The following is a 22,219-nucleotide window of genomic DNA, read 5'->3' as shown; positions in this document are numbered from 1 at the left end:
CTCGTTTCCGTCTGTCTGCCCGTCCGTCTGTCTGCCCGTCCGTCTGTCTGCCTCTCCGTCTGTCTGCCTCTCCGTCTGTCTGCCTCTCCGTCTGTCTGCCGTCCTGGATTTTTAATGGACAGATAATATAACAATTTTGTTAGCTGTTACTTGGTCTAGGAGAAAATCAATATTTTCCCACTCTCATGTTAATTATTTTTTTTACTTCCTGAGCTTAAGCTAAGGAAGTATTGTAATCGAGTGTATCGATTGACTGGCTACTTTCATATTTTCTCGACGTTTCATGATTATGAGCCCAATAGTACAATAAAATAGGTCTCTCGGACCCATTGTTGTAAAATTTTGTATGTTAGGAACATTGTGTAGATGGTGAAACGCTAACCAAAATTTATTTAACCGTCCCCACCAACAATGATGTGATGTCATTTGCCACTTCTAGAGTAGTAAATGCTACTTAAATTTTATAAGATAACCTACTCCTTCATTTGTGGTTTATGAATCCGTGTTCAGATTTTTGTAAAAAAATCAAAATTTTGTAACATTTGCAGTTTAACTTTTTGATTGCAAAAAACGATTGCTCTGAAATCTTGCAAACAGTTATCGAAAGGGTGGTAAATGATTTATTAAAATCTATCGATTTAAGACCCACTTATTAGAAGTATTAACACTGTCTACTCAAATTGATATTTGTGTCGTCACTACAATTTTACTGACTTTATCAAAACAATTTTATTTGGAAAAACTCACTAGAAATACATGAATACGATGCTTCTTTACCTGTGCTTTAATAAACCACACATATTTAAATTTTAGCTCATGGGGGTCATCATGAAAAAAGTAAAAAGCTATATTTGTTCGACTGCAGTTTAGGGCCGGGGGAAGTTCTGTAATAAATAATAAAAATAATTTTTAAATACCATTTCTCCAGCGTAAGCTACCGGATTTTTGTAATAGAGTCTATTCGGTAAATGGCCGCTTTCATGTTTTCTCAACGTTTTGTGACCCCTAGAATATACAAAAATAGGTCTTCGTTTACGTCTGTATGTCCGTGATCTCATACTCGCGTGACATCTGTGCCGATATTTATTAGACAGATAATCGTCAAAATTACTGGACCAATTGTTGTCAAATTTTACATGTATTTTAGAAATATCGTATAGACAGTTATACTTTAACCAAATTCTACTCAGTAAATGTTAATTAAATTTGATAAAATAACTAGATTGTTTTATCTTTTATTTGTTTTTCTGAAGTATTGCAAATACTCATAGACGTATTGTCACTTAGCACGGATCCACTTGTCACTCGTACGTTATTGTTGCATTAAGAATTTGTAGGCTGATTGCGATTGGTCAGTTTCCATTAAAGGCAGTCATTTGACTGGTATATTTTACTTTACTTAATTTTACGTATTTTTAGTGAAAGTACTCATGCCACTTTCGAATCACTACTTTCTATAAACAGATTTTTATTTACAAACTCGCCTTATGTGCTATTAACAACAGTTTATTTACATCTATATATGTGTACATTAATTAATGGTTATATCAGAACAAGAACGGAAGGTTTCTTGTGGACCACATCCTTCGTCATAGGTCCCATCATCACACTGGCCCCAGTTGTTACCTGAAACAAGAAAAATCCACGTAAAATTACCCATAATAAATATGTTCTCCAATACAACTTTAAGAATAAAAATATCTAAAATAATTTTCGTACCTGCTGTATAAGTCCATCTCAGTACACATCTCTCGCATGTCAGACCATCAGGCAATTTGACTGTAGTTTTAACTTCATCATCATCTGTCTCTTCCTTATTGGGCAGAATGTAATTCGCCGATCCATCTCCAAAAGTTACAGGGACGAAACAATCTTCGCCTGACTCTGGAGCATTGGGGTCTGCCAATACACACAAACTGAAACCGCAAAATTATTCTCAAAACAAACTTAAAAGAAATAACTACATGCCTGAAGTTGAAGAATCCCATGTGATTGGTTGTGAATACTATATCTACATCAATTACGCTACCAGAAGTGTATTCTTTGGCGATGATACCTTTTCCGTATTTACCAGTATTTTCGTTGTCTTGGGGATGAGGATCGTCGTACTGGTCACCACAAACTCCACATTTGCCGCCAAAGTCATCCCATTGGGTCTATGGAACGGAAAAATTGTTGAACCAACAGCAAGTGTTTTAAAAAATGGTACGTACAGTCATTCCTCCGCAGTAGTTTTGATCGTCATCGTAGTTTATGGGTGCGTCGGGATTGAACCGCCACAAAGAGCTACGATTTGGAGGGTCCATTAGCCTTCCATGGCCGGAAATGCTGTCTACGGCCAGACACAAGAGAAAAATGCTGATTGGAAAGATAGACATGTTTTTGTTTGAGAGACGACTAAAGTAACGACAATTGTTGAAACGAGGCCTTTTATAGCGAATGATAAGCATTGTTCTTCACTTAAGAGCTGTCAAGTATTTTGAAGAAATCACAAGAATTTTATGTTTTTCTAGAAATTTATGGATGACCTTTTATCAAGGATTTTATCGCGATAAAAAATTCTCAACGTAGTACTGTAGTAGTACCTACTCAGCTTTAACAAAAATATCTTTGAAAGGTAATTTTGTTTCATTAACAGGAACAGCACAGTGTTGATTAAAGTACATTTTTTTCAAGTGGCAGATAGGTTTAATGATCAACAGCAACATTGTTAGTGCGGAGTAGATATATCTTATCAGTAATCTTAAAGTCATCATGCCTGTGATTTCTCTAATGCTAAATTTTCCGAAAGAAAAAGATAAAATCTAATTTTGGTTATATTTGAATTAAAAATACTCTAAAAATGAATTAGGGTACTATAACTTATCAGATTATAGAATTAATGTATAACACACAGTGATTACAAGATAGTTTTGTGAAAGTACTGACCGACAATCAGATAAACAAACATCAGGTGATGTACTTTTAGAACATTGTTTATTTAATAGACATTTTTTTGTTTCCTATATGTGAATCTATCTCAATGGTGTAATCAAGAATTCCTGCCTATTTTCTTTTATTAAGGCCAGTCGTTACGTTTTCTGAGTAGAATTTTCGTTACATTTTCAGAATGTAATATCACGGTTATGAATATACTTATGGTTGTGAAATTTTAAATATATGCTTACCATTACTTTTTTTATATAATGCAAGGACAGTTTTCTTAAAAACAGTTTGTATTTTTAAAAATCAATATCTCAATTATTTAAGGAAATTTCGGAACATGGTTCCACGGTTTCATCTTTTTTTGTTAGAAACGATACACAGTAAAAAAAAAGCTGCTCACAATTAGTTTTACTATATCTAAACAAATAAAAGTCAAAAATAGATATGCTACGATTTCTAAAGTTTTGCAAGCTGAAAACAGTGGTAAAAAAAATATTAAAAGTACCGGATAAAGAAAATCTGAGCTAAATGGAAAAGAACACCGAAAAAAGTGTAAATGGGAGATATCAACACGGTTCTAAACCAGCTAAAAATGGAAGAATAAGATGAAAAGTGATTCAATCAAGTTGGTATATTTAGAAACATTAAATTAGTCTCGTCTCCTATTAAAACGGGGTGAAAAAAATACATGGCACAATAAAAAAAAAACAATTGCTATAAAAATAAGAAAAATGACTGACCGTTCCGGCAGTTTCGAATAAAATTGTATTTGAAGTAACGTTGTTTCTGTTGTGTTGACGTGAAAATTTTAGCAGGACCGTACAAGATTTATCTGCTCAAGCTCTTAATTACTTCCAAATATCTTTGTCAGAAACATAGTCTTTTGTATGTTAATATGTTATAAAAACCGATACACCGTTTCGATCAAATGATATTCCAACGCCTTCTTTGAGTGATTTTTCAATTGAACACGCGTTATTAACCATATCTTAACGTTCAAATCAGTATTTCTGAAATATTTACTTTTTAACATAATATTTGTTTTAACAGGCATTTTATATACATATAATTGAAATTGTGCTTAAAGGTAAAAAATAACAGTGTTTTAAATACAAAAAATTTGTCTGAATAATATTCAATCCATGTTGAAAGAAATTTTCCTGTAGATTGATATTTATATTTAATTATAAATAGTAGATAATTAAAAGGTTAATATTTCTGCTCTAACTGGACAGTGCAGTGATAAACTCATAAATACATATTTAATGTTTTTCTTTTACATCCAGCGGAATAAACTTCAAAGGATTAATTCATAATTGACATGCAATCGACTTTAATAATTGATGAGTTTCCAAGAAAGAGTACGCTCGTTTAAGGTAACTTGAACAAAATTCGCAGTGTAAACTCGTCGCCAGAACAGTAAAGATGAGTGACATAATCACAAGAAGTTTTAACGTAAATATAGCCGTATTGAAATTTGTGGGATTATACGGTCTCGAAAAGCAGAGTATATTATTTAAAATATGGTCCTTCACTTTATATTTTTCGTCTGTGCTGGCTACATTGTTACTTGCTGTCAAGCTCTTCGTTCAAGAAAATGAGGACTTGGATCTGTGGAGTCGGTCATTAATTTCGCTAGATAGTTTTGTGTCGTGTTGTTTGAAGTTTGTGCCATTTTTGGTAAAAATATCGCAAATCAAGAAGTGCATTCGTTATTTTGGGGACCAAAGATTTGCACCCAATAACACACGAGAAGAAGAAATCCAAGAAGATTGCATTTACGTTTGTAAACGAAATTTTAAGATTTATGTAGGTATAATTGCAGTGCTTGAACTTTCATGGAATTTGAAGCCGTTTTTTCAAAATAAACTAACCCTTCCAGTGGATATTTGGTTACCATATGATTTAACGTCAAAGCCTGTGTTATTCTACATTACTTATTTTTATTGTTTTGCAGGTATTTTTAAAACCAGTATAACTATACCTATGCATTTCTCTGTGTTAATGGTTTTTAGTGAACTTTTATCTCGGAATCGCTACTACCATTATTGAACTGTTTTTGACAGGTTTACCGTACCATGTGACTGGTCAGTTAAAAATTTTAAAGTATAAGTTGCGTAATCTTGAAAAAGACAGAACGAAAAGCCGAAAAGACCATAGTGTTACATTCGAAAATACACATAGAGTTTTAGTGGATTGTATTTTACGTCATAACAACATTCTGTAGTACGTAATAGTGGATTTTTGTAACTAGTTTTTCATTTAGGATGGGATTTTTAGTTTTGTTGCTGAGTTTGAAAAATGTTTTTCCTGGATTTTACTTTCTCAGATTGCAGCTACCACGTTTGGTTTATGCTTTTGCTGCGTTGGATTTATTTCGGTTAGTAAAATTTTGCGTTTAAAATGTGTTGTTAGTGGTTTGTGTAAATTTGTAGGATTCCGCCACAACAGCTACGAATTGTCTTGTACTCGCGCCCGCTTACACGTATTTGAGTTGCCAGTTGTTTTTCTACTGCCATTATGGGGCTGTTCTGACCGGAGAGGTAAGGAAAACATTTAAATATATAAAATTTGTATTGCAAATGTAACTGTCAAAATTCCGAATTTTAAATGCCCTTAATGTGATAAAATAAAAAATTACAAATGATAATGCGCTCAAAACAACTTATCTGTTCATTGCTACCAGTAACTGATTACGTCATATCAAAATTTTGTTAATCAAATTTTGTTTGACATTTATAGTGTGAAATGTTCCGTTGTATGTGGTTTAACAATGCGTAAAAACTAAAATATACAGAATACTGATTTTCGAATTCACAAAACGACTCTTTTTAAATTTTATTAAGATAGACATAATAATTTAGTCAATGAATAATATAAGTCAAAGTGTATCTATTCGTCTCCTCCACAAAATTAATGACGTCACTTCACATCTTTAATAAATAACCATTTGTTAGAAGACATATTCATTATCATTATATATATATTTTAATAACATATATATTTTTACCTTTACTTCCAGAAAGTAAGAGAGGAAAGTGGTACAGTTGATAAGGGGCTAATTTTATGTTTGCTCGACATTTTATAGCTTTATATATTAAACATTAATTTTGCCGTTTCTGTCTGTCTGTTAATTTTCTTGCGTGTGTTTACCACAAAAAGATTTCCAAAACTACCCTGATTGAAAATTTAGTTCAGCAAATTCTGCTTGAACTTTGTGCTATATGCTTGTTTATTTATAGGTCAGTGTGTTCATCTTCTTAAATAAAGTAAAAATTTTAACAGAAAATATTACAGTTTGTTGGATAATTTACAAAAAGGAAAACGTTTTTGAAATTTTGGTTAAAAAACTAACAGTAAGTAACTACTTAATTACAGACCAAAAATGTTTAATAGTTATTTACACTACAAGCTGCGTAAGTAAACTTTTTTGTCGAGGTGGATTTGACGGGCCGAGGTAACGCCGAGGCCCGGCAAACCTCCGAGACTTAGAAAGGAGTTACGCAGCGTGTATTGTATTACGTTTTTTCTGCTACCGACACCAGTAACACTAAAAAGTAATAATTGTAGTAACTAAAAAATATTTAACAAATTATCAGGAACTCGTTGAATGTATTCATTTCCGTAGCAACAAGGTAACAAATTTGTTTACACATGAAGTTTCCTAAAAAATAGTTGTTCAAAGTGAAAAATGAGTGTTTCAAGTTATTTAAAGGCAATAGAAGAAGCTGCCAGTATTGCTTGCGCATCTCTGTTACCTGAAAAATCGAAATTACGTTATAATGAAACTTACAAAGCATTTTCAAATTGGTATACATCACGAAACATTCAAGATATTAATGAAACCGTAATGCTTGGTTATTTTAAGGAAAGATCCGAAGCCCTCAAGCCTCCTAGTAGTTTATGGTGTGAATATTCAATGCTGAAATTAACGTCGTGTCAGTTCTTCTATTGTTACCTCAATTATAAAAGAAAGGAGGAGGAGGCTCATGCAATTGATGAAAATGTGACAGTTACTAATTTTGAAATAACTTCAAAGAATAATCTTTTAATAAATATTACTGAGTGTAGTGTTACAGTTAATATTAATAAATAATTATAAAAGGAACTTCAACTATTGCTGTATAATGAAATTATTGACATTTATTTGACATTCTACTACTTCCATTAGTTTTTTGTCCTGGCAGCGTAAGTAACACTTACGCCTTTAATTACCTACTTACGGAGCTAGCAACGAGCTTGCCCTAGTTACTTCACTTACGTTTACGTCAGTGTCACTGGAGCAATAATAATAATAAGATTCATTTACGCTATCGGTAGCAGAAAAAATTTCTTTATTCGTTCTCTATCAAAAAGAAATCTTTTTTTTTAAGGTGCGAAGTTGTTAGGCCTTGAATAATCCATTTTTACTTCTTGAGCGTAAGCCAAAGAAGTATTTTAATAGGATTAATCAATTGAAAGGCTACTTTCATGTTTTCTCGAAGTTTCATAACCCTAAGTGTACGAAAAATTAGGTGTGACGTTTCCATCTGTTTGTCTCTGTCTGTCGGCTATCCGTCTCTTCTGTGTGTCAATTTTCATTTGATATACAGGGTGTCCCAGAATTCGCGCCATTCCCGTGAATGACATGTTCCCTGTCCCGAACTGTACCGTAATTCGCAAAAAGAATTGTCCAGGCTTTAACCGTGTGAGAACTGAAAGGCGATTAAGTTGACCAATAGAGAGGCTGCTTTTATATCCGAACGTTTCTATGTTCAAAGTTACCTATGCCAAGAACAAAAAATCGGGTAATACTAAAGTTGAATGATTTTTTTCCGAATCCCCCTCCGTCAACAAAAGGAAACATAAGTGTGGTTATAAATTTAATCATTTTGACAATTGTTTGTCATAAACAGTCACGAAATTCATCACTGACCTGAAGAGACGCTTCTGCGCCAAAGATGACTGATTAATGTACACAGAGACATCAAGGTTTACTTTAAGGCAAGTAGCATGGGACAGAAGTTATTTCTGCTGCCATTCTAGTTAAATTGTGTTTAACTGGGCTGTACATGTCATAAGAGAAGCTGTTTCATTTCATCGTAGGCAAATAATACATTTATTACTATTTTACATAGAGTAGCTACCGAAGAGCAGGTATTAGAAGTCATTTTCTTAGAGCCCCGTGAATAATCGTCGGCACCCAGACCAACATGTGTTTCACCGATTGTTACATCGAGCAAGAGACGATGGATCTTTTCAACCTAGTCGGAAAGGCCGTGCTGGGGCTCCACGGAATGTACGTGTAGGTGCTGAAGAGCAAGTGTTAGAAAACATGGAAGCGGATCCTAGGAGAAGTGTCCTCTACGTAGCGCAAATGAGTGGATGCTCAAGATCGACCACTCATCGTATCCTTCAAGAGAGAAGACTGCATCCTTACCATTATACGAGAGTGCAGCATCTGCGACCAACCGTCTACCCATTTCCAAATATTCTTTATACTAGTATGAACAAGACATCAATAACTTAGTGGTATTGGTACTGATTTGTTTATAGTTTGTATTGTTCTTAAAAAAAAATGCAACTACGATTTTTGTTATAATTTTTATTCGTATCTTTTCAATCTCTAGAAAGTACTCACAACTTTGCAACATAAATATTATTCTTGAATAAGTCTCAGTTTTCAGTATCTCCCCCACATGACTGACACCACAGCAGATACCTATGATCTATACACCAGAGAAGTAGAGTCTCGTCTCTTTTTTCGTTGCTTAGATTAGGTATCAGCAACAAAGCTGTTCAGTAAAAATTGATACTGTTTATTGAAAATCATAAGCACCAATTAATCGAAAGCGATATTTATGTTTTAGTACACTTAATAACGTTCTTTGAATGGACATGTGGTACCCTTTTTTAGAAATAACGATAAACGTAATACCAGGCATATGATGCATAGTGAATTCTGAAAATGTACTAATTTTCGTTAAAAAAAACAACACATTATTCACGGGGCTCTAAAAAAATGACTTCTAATACCTGCTCTTCGGTATCTACACTATGTAGAATAGTAATAAATGTATTATTTGCCTACGATGAAATGAACTGCTACTTGCCTTAAAGTAAACCTTGACGTCTCTGTGTACATTAATCAGTCATCTTTGGCGCAGAAGCATCTCTTCAGGTCAGTGATGAATTTCGTGACAGTTTATGACAAACAATTGTCAAAATGATTAAATTTATAACCACACTTATGTTTCCTTTTGTTGACGGAGGGGGATTCGGAAAAAAATCATTCAACTTTAGTATTACCCGATTTTTTGTTCTTGGCATAGGTAACTTTGAACATAGAAACGTTCGGATATAAAAGCAGCCTCTCTATTGGTCAACTTAATCGCCTTCCAGTTCTCACACGGTTAAAGCCTGGACAATTCTTTTTGCGAATTACGGCACAGTTCGGGACAGGGAACATGTCATTCACGGGAATGGCGCGAATTCTGGGACACCCTGTATGTACATTCTCCGAAACTACTCAATCGATTGTTCTCGAATTTTATATATGTATGTTAGGAATATAATGTAGATACTAAGACGCTATCAAAATTTGTCTAATCATGCCCACCAAAACCTGATGACTCCACCTCGATGTCCTGTATGGTAAATGTTGTCTGAATTTTCTAAAATAATGTACTCTTACACTTACTATTTATGAATTAACTTTGATTTTGTTTTTACCACTATAATTTTTATTGTTTAATCTATCTAAATGTTTTTAACTCTTGTTTGGATATATAATACGAAGAAATCTGTGGCGCAGTGAAAAACCGCTCTCGCTCTCCGGCGTTTCCATTTTTTTTTTTTACTCCAGGAGCATAATCTAAGCAAATATTGTAATAAGGTCCATCTGGCGAATGGTTATTTTCATGTTTTCGCGCTGTTTCATAACCCCTGGTATATAAAACATTAGGTCTTCTGTTTCCGTTTGTCCATTTTTATCAGACATTTTCGAATCCCCGAAACTAGTGGATCGATTGTTGTCAAATTTTAACCTAAACTTTACTGATCATTGCCACCAGCAATGTGATAACAATACCTCAAAATTTTGCGTAGTGGATGGTATTTAACTTTTATAAAATAACACGGACTAATTGGCGCGGCCAACTTGGCGCGGCCGACTTGGCGCGGGACATTTTGGCGCAAAACCAACTTGGCACAGGGACACTTTGACACAAGCCATTTTGGCGCAAGCTATCTTGGCGCGAGTAGGTGGGTGTATAATATAAAAAATATTGATTGTTCGTACAGTGGTTAGCACCCTAGTAGTTATGCCAAGTGTAGACAACCAAATATACACGGAATTTCATTCGCACAAATTCCATTAACTAAATGATCCACGGAGCAAGAAGTTCCACGTTTAGGAGTATGTTTGTAATGGGGTGCAACGCGCGAAGCGCCCGTGTGTCCATTATAAAGTCGACATTACCCTTTCACGCTTTGGTGACTATGAAAAGTTATATTATGTTAGCAACGGCTGCAATTTATATATATTTATATAATATATTTTTCTTGGTGCGAGTTGATCCGCCAAGTCGGTCGCGTCAAGTTGGCCGCGCCAAGTCGGCCGCGCCAAGTTGGCCGCGCCAAGTCGGCCGCGCCTAGTTGGCCGCGCCAAGTCGGCCGCGCCGAACTGTCTTAGACCGAAAATAACATACTCCAACACTTGTGATTTAGTAATTCGTCTTTTTTTTTGGCATAGAGAGGCAGATTTTTGGAAAACAAACAAAATTTTATAACAACATTTTACAATTTAATTTTACAGAAATTTGTAAAATGTTAAATAACATATACCTGGACTCTAATTTGATGTATTTGTGCTTTCAATGTGTCATTTTACTTGTCTCTGTAATTGTCTGTTAACAATTTTTGGTAATATGATTTCGTTAAGTTAATTTCTCTGGAACAATAAGTTTATATTCATCAATTTTATATTTATATGATACAATTTGGTCGTCCCTTTTACAAAGTCGACGACCTCATTTCAAAAAGGTATTCCACAAATTTTTATTAAACAATACAGCGTGTAGCGTGATATAGCTGGGTTTCAAGGACCTGCTGTTAAGGACCAAAATTTTTGATGGCTTAAATGTTTCAAGTGTTAAAAAAACCTCTGTAATATGTCCAATATATTCATGGCTGGTGGCTATATATCAGAGAAGATGTATCTCTTTTCGGAAAAAAAATGTCTTTCATTTCCTAGCAAAGATTTCCCAGTTTAAAAAATTGATAATTTTTTTGTGTTTATGTTCTGCTCGTGGAACATTGGAACTAAGCGTTGAGGCAATTTTATAGAAATACTAAATTAGTGGGCTATATGTATATAATTTCTAAGGTAGACATTATTATTTATAGCATATGAATTAGTTTTTGTACAAGATTTTGTGCACACATATTTCTGTCAAAATCATTTGACAATATTGTCTTTTTGACACACAAAGAATGAGATATTCTGTATTAGTACAGTAAAAATGAGCGTCTTAGTCATACATTTTCATTCCGCGAGTGTTGTTTGTTAGCTAAATCTGTAAGTATTTAAGTGGATCAAGTACTTAAAGATCACAATGATATTTCAAATTAATATCTACATACGCTTAATCGCAAATATTTTATTTTACAGAAAATCTTGGCATCAACTTTTAAGACTTGTCATTCATGTAAGCCGAGTAGATGAAATTTAATACTGAATATTCTTCAAAAGAAATATCTCAATCTTTTTATTTTAATTACACGACGCTGTATGACTAGTAAGTAACATTTCTGTCGTATGAACGGAATAAAAAATGATATCACACAAACAAATACATTTTTTATACTTCCTCTTTATATCTTGCTGGATTAGGTTCAAGTTACTCCGGTGTTTTTTTACCTATCAACAAACATCTTGCGACGCTCTGACGCCTGCATGGCTGGTCAAGGACAACATTTTCAACATTTCTTGTAAAAAGGAAGTAGCATTCTAAGTTGCTCGTATTTTTATTCCAATAAATAATGTAAAATCGTTGTGGCAAGGACCAAACATCCGTCAGAATCAAAAGTTGATCATCATGAAGCATTACCAAAAAATTTTCGCACTGACCTTTAAGGATGAATAAATAAATGAACGAACGAATGATAAGCAGCAAAAAGTCGGTTTTACTTTTAATTTAAACTGAAAGTGTTTACGTCGTTTTTAATCGAACGTTTTTCCAACTCTGTTTACAAAGTGGCTCAGTGCCTTCGTATCGAGGGTGGTTCATGGGGGTTTTGCCCCATTCGATTTTTAATTTGTTTTTTCTATATTTCGACACTTCTAGGGTGGGGGATGCCGTGGTTAAAATTATTGCATATATTTCGCAGTCACCCTGTATGTGGTATTTATCTTCTTTACTGGTAACGACACTGCTTGTTGTTAAACTATGTGTTGGAGAAAACGACGATTTCGATCAGTGGAATTGGTCGTCAATTGGTCAATTCTGGGTCGTCCTATTTGAAGTTTATACCACTCCTGGTAAATTCATTACAAATCAAGAAATGCATTAATTTTTTTGGAGATGAAAGATTCGCTCCCAAAAACGAACAAGAAGAAAGAATCGTGGAAGACTGCTTTCAAAAAAATTTAGGATTTACTTAGGCTTGATCGTAATACTCGAATTATCCTGAAATTTAATGCCATCCTTTGAAAAGAAACAAAAGCTTGTAATGGACATTTGGTTACCGTGTGACTTAACAAGAAGACGGGTGCTTTTCTATACCATATACCTTTGTTGTGCTACAGGTATGTGTTGAATTTTGTTATCTGCTTAAGAACTTACGACCCTATTTTTGGATGGCTTCCAGCTATTTGTTACCTTGGGTTTACCATTACCATGGTCGAATTAATTTTAGCAGGTTTACCTTATCATGCCGCCAGTCGTCTTAAAATTTTAAAGTATAATTTACTTAATCCTGAAAGAGATACAACGAAAATTAAGAGTAATTGTAGAATTACATTTGAAAACGCGGAAAGAATTTTCAAAGATTGTGTTACACTTCACAACAAAGTCCTGGAGTAAGAGAAAAATAGAACGTACCTAGGAGTAAGATATTCATTTGGATTAAATTTTAGTTACATTGCCCAGTTTGAGGATAGTTTCTCGTGGATTTTATTTTTTCCGATTGCTGCGATCACATTAGGTTTGTGTTTTTGTTGCATTGGATTTGCCTCGGTTAGTAAAAATTCAGAATAAAATTTAATTATTGTTTCATACAAACTCGCAGGGTTCCGCAACAATAGCTACAGATTTTTTTATACTCATACTATGTTATATATACATATATTTAACTTGCCAGCTGTTGTTTTACTGCCATTATGGGACGGTTTTAACACAAGAGGTATGTTTTAATTCTGTTTTGTAAATTAATTCATTAATTATTATTATTCTATTTATTGCATTTACTTTAAAAGTCAAGCCACATTGTCAGCAATAACTTTTAAATTTGAAAATATGTTTTAAATGACGATTCCATTTTTATATAAATATGTTGGAATAATAGTCCACCGAGTCGACTCTCAATGTCTTCTCAAAATTAGAAAACGTATTTTATGTTTGTAAATTGTAAATATAACTTGGTTTACATTTTTTTACTAATTTGTGTCGTAGCACTGATACGAAACGTGGAAAACTGAAATCACTAATTTGTTAAATGCAAAATATTTAAAATATGAAAAAAGAAAACATTTTCTAAATTATATCATGTGCATAAGTGACTTAGAAAAACATTGGCAATATCACATTTTGGATAATATCCATTAGAAACGTAGTATTTTCATCTTCTTCTAAAATATGTGTTAAAGAAATACACTTACCATTAAAACATCGTTTACAGTAAGATTTCAATATTAAAGACCAAAATTAAAGCAAATTTTTAAGATTTTTCATTCTAACTGATTAATATTTAAACTGGAAATCAATGTAAATCTTGGATGTATTTCTACCACGCTAACATTAAGCCAAATAATTTTTTCATGCATGTTATAGTCCAGTCAAATTAGCGATCAACCTCGGAATGAGAGATAATAAGCTGAATTTTCGTATATACCTTCATTTTAGCGTTCTAAAAGTTGTCTCAAAAGTCTCATAAAATCTCGTGTCTGCGTCGTAAGTTATTCAAGGTCAAAGGTGAAGAAAAACAGTTTTTTGCGATTATCTCGGTTTCTATTGCTCCAATGATGTTAACATCTATTATCGTAATTGTAGATCACAAAATTTGGGACAAATTTTATTTGAAACATTTTTTCATGCGCTCAATCGTTTCTGAGATAGAGGGCAGTGAGCGCGCAGCGCTCATCCATACGTACTGTAATGCAATCAACCGTGAATATCTGTGAATAGTACCTTTAATTTTGAATAATTTGTATTATTTATCAGTTAATACATTGCATTTAATAACATTTTACATATTTTCAATACATTCATTTAATGATAATGATACTTACCTACTTTGTGGAATTAAAAACTCTTTAAATGAAATACTTATTGCATGTAGGTATATCTTAATTTATTGAAAGTAGATTTTAAGTAGAAAAATAATTAAGTACTTTATCTTTCAAATGTGTAAGTTTTTATATATTAGACAATATATTATACTTGTTATATTATTATATATCTAAAAGTTATATTAATTTTTTCAAAGTAAAAATTTAAGGAAGTAAAACGAGTTAATGTATTTTAATTTTATCTTTGTTCAGTACCTGTACATTTCTTACGATTGAAATTGAATGGCAGTGAAAATCTAGAAATCTTTAATAATTTAAAGAACAAAAGTATTAATTTTCTTCTTCTTCACCGTCATCTTCTGGACGTTCGGGAATTTCTGTTTCATCGTCATCATCTTCGGTGCCCTGAATCGTTGTTTCCAGACCTTCCAGTTATAATCATGATAGAAAAATAAGTATTTAAAACCTTACACATTTTAAAGATATAAATAAATTGAGATATACAATAAATATTTCATTAAATGCGTTTTTAATTACACAAAGTAGGTAAGTATTATTCAATGAATATGTTGAAAATATATAAAATGTTTAAATACAATGTATTAATTGATAAATAATACAAATTTTTCAAAATTCAAGGTAGTATTCATAGATATTCACGGTTGATTGCATTACAGTACGTATGGATGAGCGCTGCGCGCTCACTGACCTCTATCTCAAAAACGATTGAGCGCATGAAAAAATGTTTCAAATAAAATTTGTTCCAAATTTTGTGCTCTACAATTATGATAATAGATGTTAACATCACTGGAGCAATAGAAACCGAGATAATCGCAAAAAACTGTTTTTCTTCATCTTTGACCTTGAATAACTTACGACGCAGACACGAGATTTTATGAGACTTTTGACACAACTTTTAAAACGCCAAAATTAAGGTATATACAAAAATTCAGCTTATTATCTCTCATTCCGAGATTGATCTCTCTCTCTCTCGCCCCAGAATGCATAAAATTGACCCAAACGTCTCCTTTTCCTAATCTGAGACAATTCTGCATGCTCTAAGTGTGTTTCGTCGCTCAGAATCATCAAAAAATGTTGAAATATAGTTCAGATTTAATAAAAATCGACAAAAATACTGTTTCTAGCTAAAATTTGATGGTTTCGCTGCTCTTTCCGAGCTCGTAAGGTTTCTGATTGGCTTAAAACTACAAGAAAACACTTCAAAAGTGACGTTTCTGAAGAATTTTAACAATTTTCTTGTATCTACGAACGCCAGAATGCATAAAATTGACCTAAACGTCTCCTTTTCCTAATGTGAGACGATTCTGCATGCTTTAAGTGTGTTTGGTGGCTCAGGACCATCAAAAAACGTTGAAATATAGTTCAAATTCAATAAAAATCGACAAAAATACAGTTTCTAGCTAAAATTTGATGGTTTCGTTGCTCTTTCCGAGCCCGTAGGGTATCTGAGTGGCTTAAAAGTACAAGAAAACACTTCAAAAGTGACGTTTCTGAAGAATTTTAACAATTTTCTTGGTTCTACGAACGCCAGAATGCATAAAATTGATCTAAACGTCTCCTTTTCCTAATCTGAGACGATTCTGCATGCTCTAAGTGTGTTTCGTCGTTCAGAATCATCAAAAAATGTGGAAATATAGTTCAGATTTAATAAAAATCGCTCTCTCTCTCTCTCTCTCTCTCTCTCTCACGTAATTTCCGAATTTACTAAACGGATTGTTGCCAAATTTTGTATGTCTATTAGGAATAAGTATAATGTAGATGGTAAAGAGCTAATCAAAATCTCGTTAATCATCCTCACCAAAAATTTGATGACGTTATTTCAAAGAATTCTATTTTAAAATAATATAAATGTTATACAGTAATATTGTCACGACTGAGGTGTTCTAAGGGGTTGGTAGAGCGGGGTAAAAAAGCCCAGTTCGTGAGTTTACGTTATTTCTATTGATAATTCAAATACAAAAAAAACTACTTACTGTTTTGTTGGGAGAAACATGTCACAGGTTCTTTTTCTTTCTCTTGCCACAACCCAACTGCCGTCCACCCGCTCTCGTCAACCCCACGAAGCCCTTGCAGTGTCAGCAACTATCCCTACTGTCGGTATGTGTCGACACTCCATGGCCTCGATGGAATCATTGCGAGCAGGGTGTTTGGCAATCCCATCGTAACTAGGTCACATATTTATGTGACTGTGACATATCTCCCCCCCCTAGAGAACACTGGACCCCAGTGTTCCTTTTGTACAATCTAATCTTAAATACTAATAACAACAATATAAATATTCTAAGGGTAACAATAATTAAAGCAACCAAATCACAATGATGACAGTTTCCCTGGCCGACTTCTGACACATGGGAGTGGGTGAACCCTCGACCCTGAACACCCGTTCCCCTACGAGCTTATCTGAATTGTAGGTCCAATCGCACAGTCGTGGTGGTAATGCAGCGTGCTGAATATCAGCAGAATGAGCGAACGTAGAGAAAATTCCAGTTTTCAGAATCGCGTTGCCAACGTGGACATCCCTTCCAGTGTTATTTCTGAGGCCGATACAGACATCATCGTCGGAGAAGAGGACGCCAGTACACACAACAATGTTTGAGGCATATCCTCCAACGGCTTTTAAGTCCAAAGAAGAGGTTATCCAGAAGATCACACTGCTGAGAGGCAATGAAGAGGCAATTGGACTTCTTAGTGCTTCGGTTCTGGAAGTTCCGGCACCATGAGACAGCTCGAGAGTACTGAGGTGCAGAGATCTCTGGGGATTACAGCCATCGACTGGTGTTCCCGCCTCCTTTTTGTGCTCGGTTGGATGTAGGGGCCAGGGAGCAACCATTAATCATGAAACAATATGAACCAAAATTATTACTGACTACCTACTAATGATTATCCTAACCCTGATAATTCTTACAATTTTAACTTCTTAACTTAATTAATTAATAGTAAACAACCAATGGTGGGGCCAGTTGATGACTGTACCTGCAGCGTACAGTGGGCAGGGCAGTTTTAACGTAACCTAAGAATCTCAAAATTCGTGCAACCGTCAAAACAAAGCATTCCTAACCCCCATTCCAACCACCCTCATCATTCCTTAGCTCATTAGTAAGATGACGTGTTAGCCTGCAAGTGTTTCCTTTAAAAATGTGGCGTTTGTGTGCTTTAAGTGTTTGTTTACTAGCTCTGGGTGTGATCGCCCAGAATGAATGGCAAGCAAGGGATGCTTTCGACGAAGTGCGTCGTGCCATGGACAGAGTCAACAAGTATAACTGCGAAATTCAACACGTAGGAGACTTATATTTACCAGAAAACTCTGTCTCTCACATCCCAGATATCAAAGATGTGAACATCAACCCTGTATTCCCCAATAGAACGCAACTTTTGCATATTCATAATATAGCTCTGAGCAGAGCATTCTTCTGGAGTTACATTCTTCAGAGCCGTTTCATTCGGCCAGCTATAAATGATACATATGACCCAGGAATGATGTACTATTTTCTTTCGACTGTAGCTGACGTCTCCACCAACAAACACGTCAACGCTAGTGCTGTCTACTTTTCGCCTAATATGTCTTATTCCTCTTCATATAGAGGGTTCTTCAATAAGACATTTCCAAGATTTGCCCCTAGGACATTCAGAGCTGATGATTTTAATGACCCTATACATTTGGAACGCATTTCGACGTTAAATACATTTACTGTGAGGGATTTAGGGGCTGTGCCTATTGATACCAGTGAGGATTATACGTCGGATTTTTATAGAATAAATGAGTGGTATAAGAGGTGGTTGCCAGATAAAGTATTTGAGAGGCATGATATCAAAACTACATATCAGATTTTCATTAGATATGCTAATAATACGAATGAGACGTTCACGTTTCATGGGCCCCCAGGAGCGGATGAAAATCCGGGGCCTGTGAATTGGACTAGACCATACTTTGATTGTGGAAGATCTAATAGATGGCTAGTGGCAGCTGTAGTACCCATTGCTGATATTTATCCAAGACACACGGGATATAGGCATATTGAATATCCAACTTACACGGCAGTATCAGTGGTGGAGATGGATTATGACCGTATAGACATTAACCAATGCCCTTATGGTTTGGGCAACAAAGAGGGGGGAAATATTTTCGCGGACACAGCTCGATGTAAAAAAGAAACGACAGAATGTGAACCACTCCACGGTTGGGGTTTTCGCCGTGGTGGTTACCAATGCCGATGTAGACCTGGTTACCGCCTTCCGATGCAAATGCGTAGACCGTATTTAGGCGAAATAGTAGAACGAGCAACATCTGAACAATATTACAATGGTTTCAATTGCCTTAAAATAGGATGGGTACAAAAAATGCCCGTCCAGTGGGAAAAAGCGACATCTCCAGTTCGAAATTACTACTTGGACCGTTATCCGGAATATCGTCATGCTGTTTCTGGTCCTGCAGCCTTAGGCCAGTCCAAAATTAATGTACACAGAACTTTAGATTTCATTTTGGGAATGAATAAAAACAACTGCCGTGAATATAAACATGAGCAGTTGATTCTAAATGGTGGTGTTGAGTATGGTGCTTATGAGTTTTTCCAAAACGAAGCAAAGATGGCGCTGAGGTTGGCTAACTTTATTAGTGCGTTTTTGCAAGTGTCGGATCCGAATGAAGTTTATTCGGGGAAAAGAGTTGCGGATAGACCACTAACCGAGGATCAAATGATTGGAGAAACTTTGGCTATTGTTATGGGTGATAGTCGAATTTGGTCGGCAGGAACATACTGGGAGAGGAATAAATTTACTAATCGAACACTGTTTGCACCGTATGCGTATAAAACACAGCTTAATACTAGGAAATTCAGTGTTGAAGATCTTGCCCGGCTCAACAAGTCAGATGAAGTATATTTGAATAAGCCGTGGTTTTTAACCCTGAAGCAAAGGTGGTTAACGAACTTCGACAGTTTAGAGAAATTTTACATGAAGATCAAAATTCGTTTCAACGAAGCGGGTGAAACAACAATGAAATACGAACGATACCCCAATTACTACAGAGGAGCACAATTACAACACGGACTGTGGACGGCCCCTTACTATGACTGTTACGGAAAAATGCCCATGTGGAAAATAAAATGCCCGGCGCCTCCACCATATGTCACGACTGAGGTGTTCTAAGGGGTTGGTAGAGCGGGGTAAAAAAGCCCAGTTCGTGAGTTTACGTTATTTCTACTGATAATTCAAATACAAAAAAAACTACTTACTGTTTTGTTGGGACAAACATGTCACAGGTTCTTTTTCTTTCTCTTGCCACAACCCAACTGCCGTCCACCCGCTCTCGTCAACCCCACGAAGCCCTTGCAGTGTCAGCAACTATCCCTACTGTCGGTATGTGTCGACACTCCATGGCCTCGATGGAATCATTGCGAGCAGGGTGTTTGGCAATCCCATCGTAACTATAGGTCACATATTTATGTGACTGTGACAATATACTCCTATATTAGTCCTACATGTGTGGTGTACAAAATAATAATATTCAGAACATCCTGTTCGACTATGATTTAATTATAATAATTTTAGTAGCCTGTTTTGAAACGACAAACTAATTAAAATCAAACAAATTTCTATATGTCTATTGACCAGTAAAGTGAATGACGCGCGAAATTTGAACTCAGTTCATAACACGAGACCCGTATTTCAGTTCCCCGTGTAATCCTTATGGGTGAAATCGAGGCGTCACTTTAACGCTTAAATTGTACCATTAAAGTAATTTTCTTATATATCCCACTACCTGTACCATTAAGACTGATATTTTTACTGTTGATCTTGATACCAAACATGAACGGAACCGGTAGTATTTAATAAATATTTAAATTCAACTTTTACCACTACATTTGCGTCGAACGTATGTCGTACAGTGGTTCATACTGCCATTGACTTCCCCCTCCACATAAATGGCTTTGATTTTCAGATGCTACAGATACGGCTGTGAATTTAAAATAATACATAAAGGAGATCTCATATTTGCAAATGTTTTCAATCAATTGCCAAATTTTGATTTAAGAATCATCATCAATCCCAAGCTTTTTTCTTTTCACACATTTTTGCTAGAAAAGGAAAAACTTAGCATTCCTGATTAAACCTTTCATGTACAAGTAAAAATCACTCTCATTTTAGTACGAATTGGGTCTGAAACACCCATTAAAAGAAAAATCACAATTTAAAGAACAATTTATTTCAAAACAAAAAAAAAGTATTTTACAATAAAAAATTGCACTTCCTAATGCAAAATCTGATTCACTTTTGGTGAAAAACTGACCCACAAACTGTTTTCTTGATGGGCCATTAAAATAGTCCTCGGACACTAATAGTTCTTCGACACTGTGAAGTAGATTTTCTTCAGATCTTTCTAGTTCAGGGCCCAATAGCAAAAGCAGTGCTTCGCTCCTATCAGTTTGTCCTAAGCTTTCATGAAGTTGTACCTCAACATTAGCTGTTTTTAGGCTGACTTGGGGATTAAAAGAATTTTCAGAGACAACAGCTCGGACCTCAGCTGATTCACTTTTCTTCAGATGTACGTCTCAAGCACGCAAATTATTGGTCCACAATACATTATAACGTCCGTGTAGGGCAGGTGTAGCCATATGATGATATACAAATGCACCTCTTGGGGTTTCACATGTTGCCTCTCTTAAGGAATATCTATGCATAATAAAACAAAATACGTCATAATTTTACTTGACACAGAATTTATCAATATACATTAGCTTACCATAATCTTCTCGCATTCTAGCTCGAATAAACTCTTCAAGCACATTTAATTCAGTATACCAATTGACTTTCGCTACATTATTTGACTGTAAAGAATTTTCTCCAACAAAAAAAAATGGCAATTGCCCCTATTGTTAACACATGTCTTTCTGTCATTATTAATAACAAATACAAAAAAACCAATCCACAGATACATACAACCCAATGTGAATCAATATCACAGAACTAATATATCATCCAAAAATTGTGATTATGATTGTTTGTTGTGATGAAAATACGAAATCAACTGGCATATTTTGGGGATTTTCACGATCTAAACGTCACTAGTACCGCAAAATATTCGCGTTCTTTTTCTTTCCCAAGTGTTTCTGGATTTTCCGTTTCACTCATGCGCAAGACGTTAGAAACGATGTACGTTACTTCGATGGATAGCGTTGTTTTTAATTTGCAATATATCTTTAACAGAAGCTTTTTATATAGTTAAACCTTTAGTAACAGGAAGATAATTGTACAGTCTTTATCGCTTGTAGCATGAACTAGTTAAGATTTCTACCTATGCGGCGTATTTTGTCTGTAAAATCAAGCTCCCATAAGAAACCCATAGTAGAATTTTTGAATTATGAACTGCCGCGCATTCTAAATTCTAACCTTACTTTACTGGTCAATTTTACATAGTCCGTACTTGTACAATTTGCACAATCCCTTGCAATTTGCTCCCCCCATGGCGGGGTTACTATTAATGCCACCGGTTTTTACTTAAAGGTCGCCGTGTTATTTGCGGCATGAACTTAGTTCGTGAGTTTTAAAATCTCTGGTACTTATCCTGTGCGCCATATTGACTACAACTATATACTGCAAACTCGCAAATTACAATGACTCTCTGCCAGACGTAAGATTGATACATAACAAACTGGATAGTTCTTAGCTTCTGGAATATGTTAATATTCATGTGCCTCGGTTAAGTGCTAGATATGGTTGCACTTTCGCGCTGTCCTAGTCTAGAGCAAATTTGTTACAATTCTCCAATGATTAGAGTATCTAGACAGG

The 22,219-nt window shown here is 34.9% G+C and overlaps 2 protein-coding genes and 1 long non-coding RNA gene across 3 annotated transcripts; 1 reads left to right on the top strand and 2 right to left on the bottom strand.

Annotated features, from left to right (window-relative positions):
* Window positions 1-1,448: 1,448 nt before the first annotated feature.
* LOC135134470 (uncharacterized) lies at window positions 1,449-2,414 on the bottom strand. Its single transcript, XM_064063155.1, has 4 exons — window positions 2,214-2,414; window positions 1,969-2,156; window positions 1,720-1,916; window positions 1,449-1,626 (listed from the first exon to the last, which is right to left on the bottom strand). Exons 1-4 carry the CDS (start codon window positions 2,376-2,378, stop codon window positions 1,532-1,534), a joined length of 645 nt encoding a protein of 214 aa, XP_063919225.1. The 5' UTR covers window positions 2,379-2,414; the 3' UTR covers window positions 1,449-1,531.
* Window positions 2,415-17,375: 14,961 nt separating this feature from the next.
* Window positions 17,376-19,579, top strand: LOC135134656 (uncharacterized). Its single transcript, XM_064063392.1, has one exon. The coding sequence runs from the start codon at window positions 17,570-17,572 to the stop codon at window positions 19,577-19,579; it is 2,010 nt and encodes a 669-aa protein (XP_063919462.1). The 5' UTR covers window positions 17,376-17,569.
* A 1,037-nt stretch (window positions 19,580-20,616) lies between these two features.
* On the bottom strand, window positions 20,617-21,346 carry LOC135134263 (uncharacterized). The gene is made up of 2 exons (XR_010281264.1): window positions 21,174-21,346; window positions 20,617-21,103 (listed from the first exon to the last, which is right to left on the bottom strand). It is a non-coding gene; the product is annotated as an uncharacterized LOC135134263 (long non-coding RNA).
* Between the last annotated feature and the right edge of the window lie 873 nt (window positions 21,347-22,219).

This window comes from Zophobas morio, unplaced genomic scaffold, assembly GCF_036711695.1.
Source record: "Zophobas morio isolate AGI-343-1 ecotype UQ-CSIRO unplaced genomic scaffold, CSIRO_AGI_Zmor_V1 ptg000023l, whole genome shotgun sequence".
Lineage (NCBI taxonomy): Eukaryota > Metazoa > Arthropoda > Insecta > Coleoptera > Tenebrionidae > Zophobas > Zophobas morio.
The sequence above is the reverse complement of the archived record's forward strand: the minus strand, read 5'-3'. Positions and strand labels throughout refer to the sequence as shown.

Coding starts and splice junctions, on each gene's coding strand:
- LOC135134470 (XM_064063155.1), bottom strand. CDS start 2,378: ATGTCTATCTTTCCAATCAGCATTTTTCTCTTGTGTCTGGCCGTAGAC. Junction 2,157..2,213: donor ACTACTGCGGAGGAATGACT/GTACGTACCATT, acceptor TCCGTTCCATAG/ACCCAATGGGATGACTTTGG. Junction 1,917..1,968: donor ATGGGATTCTTCAACTTCAG/GCATGTAGTTAT, acceptor TTGCGGTTTCAG/TTTGTGTGTATTGGCAGACC.
- LOC135134656 (XM_064063392.1), top strand. CDS start 17,570: ATGTGGCGTTTGTGTGCTTTAAGTGTTTGTTTACTAGCTCTGGGTGTG.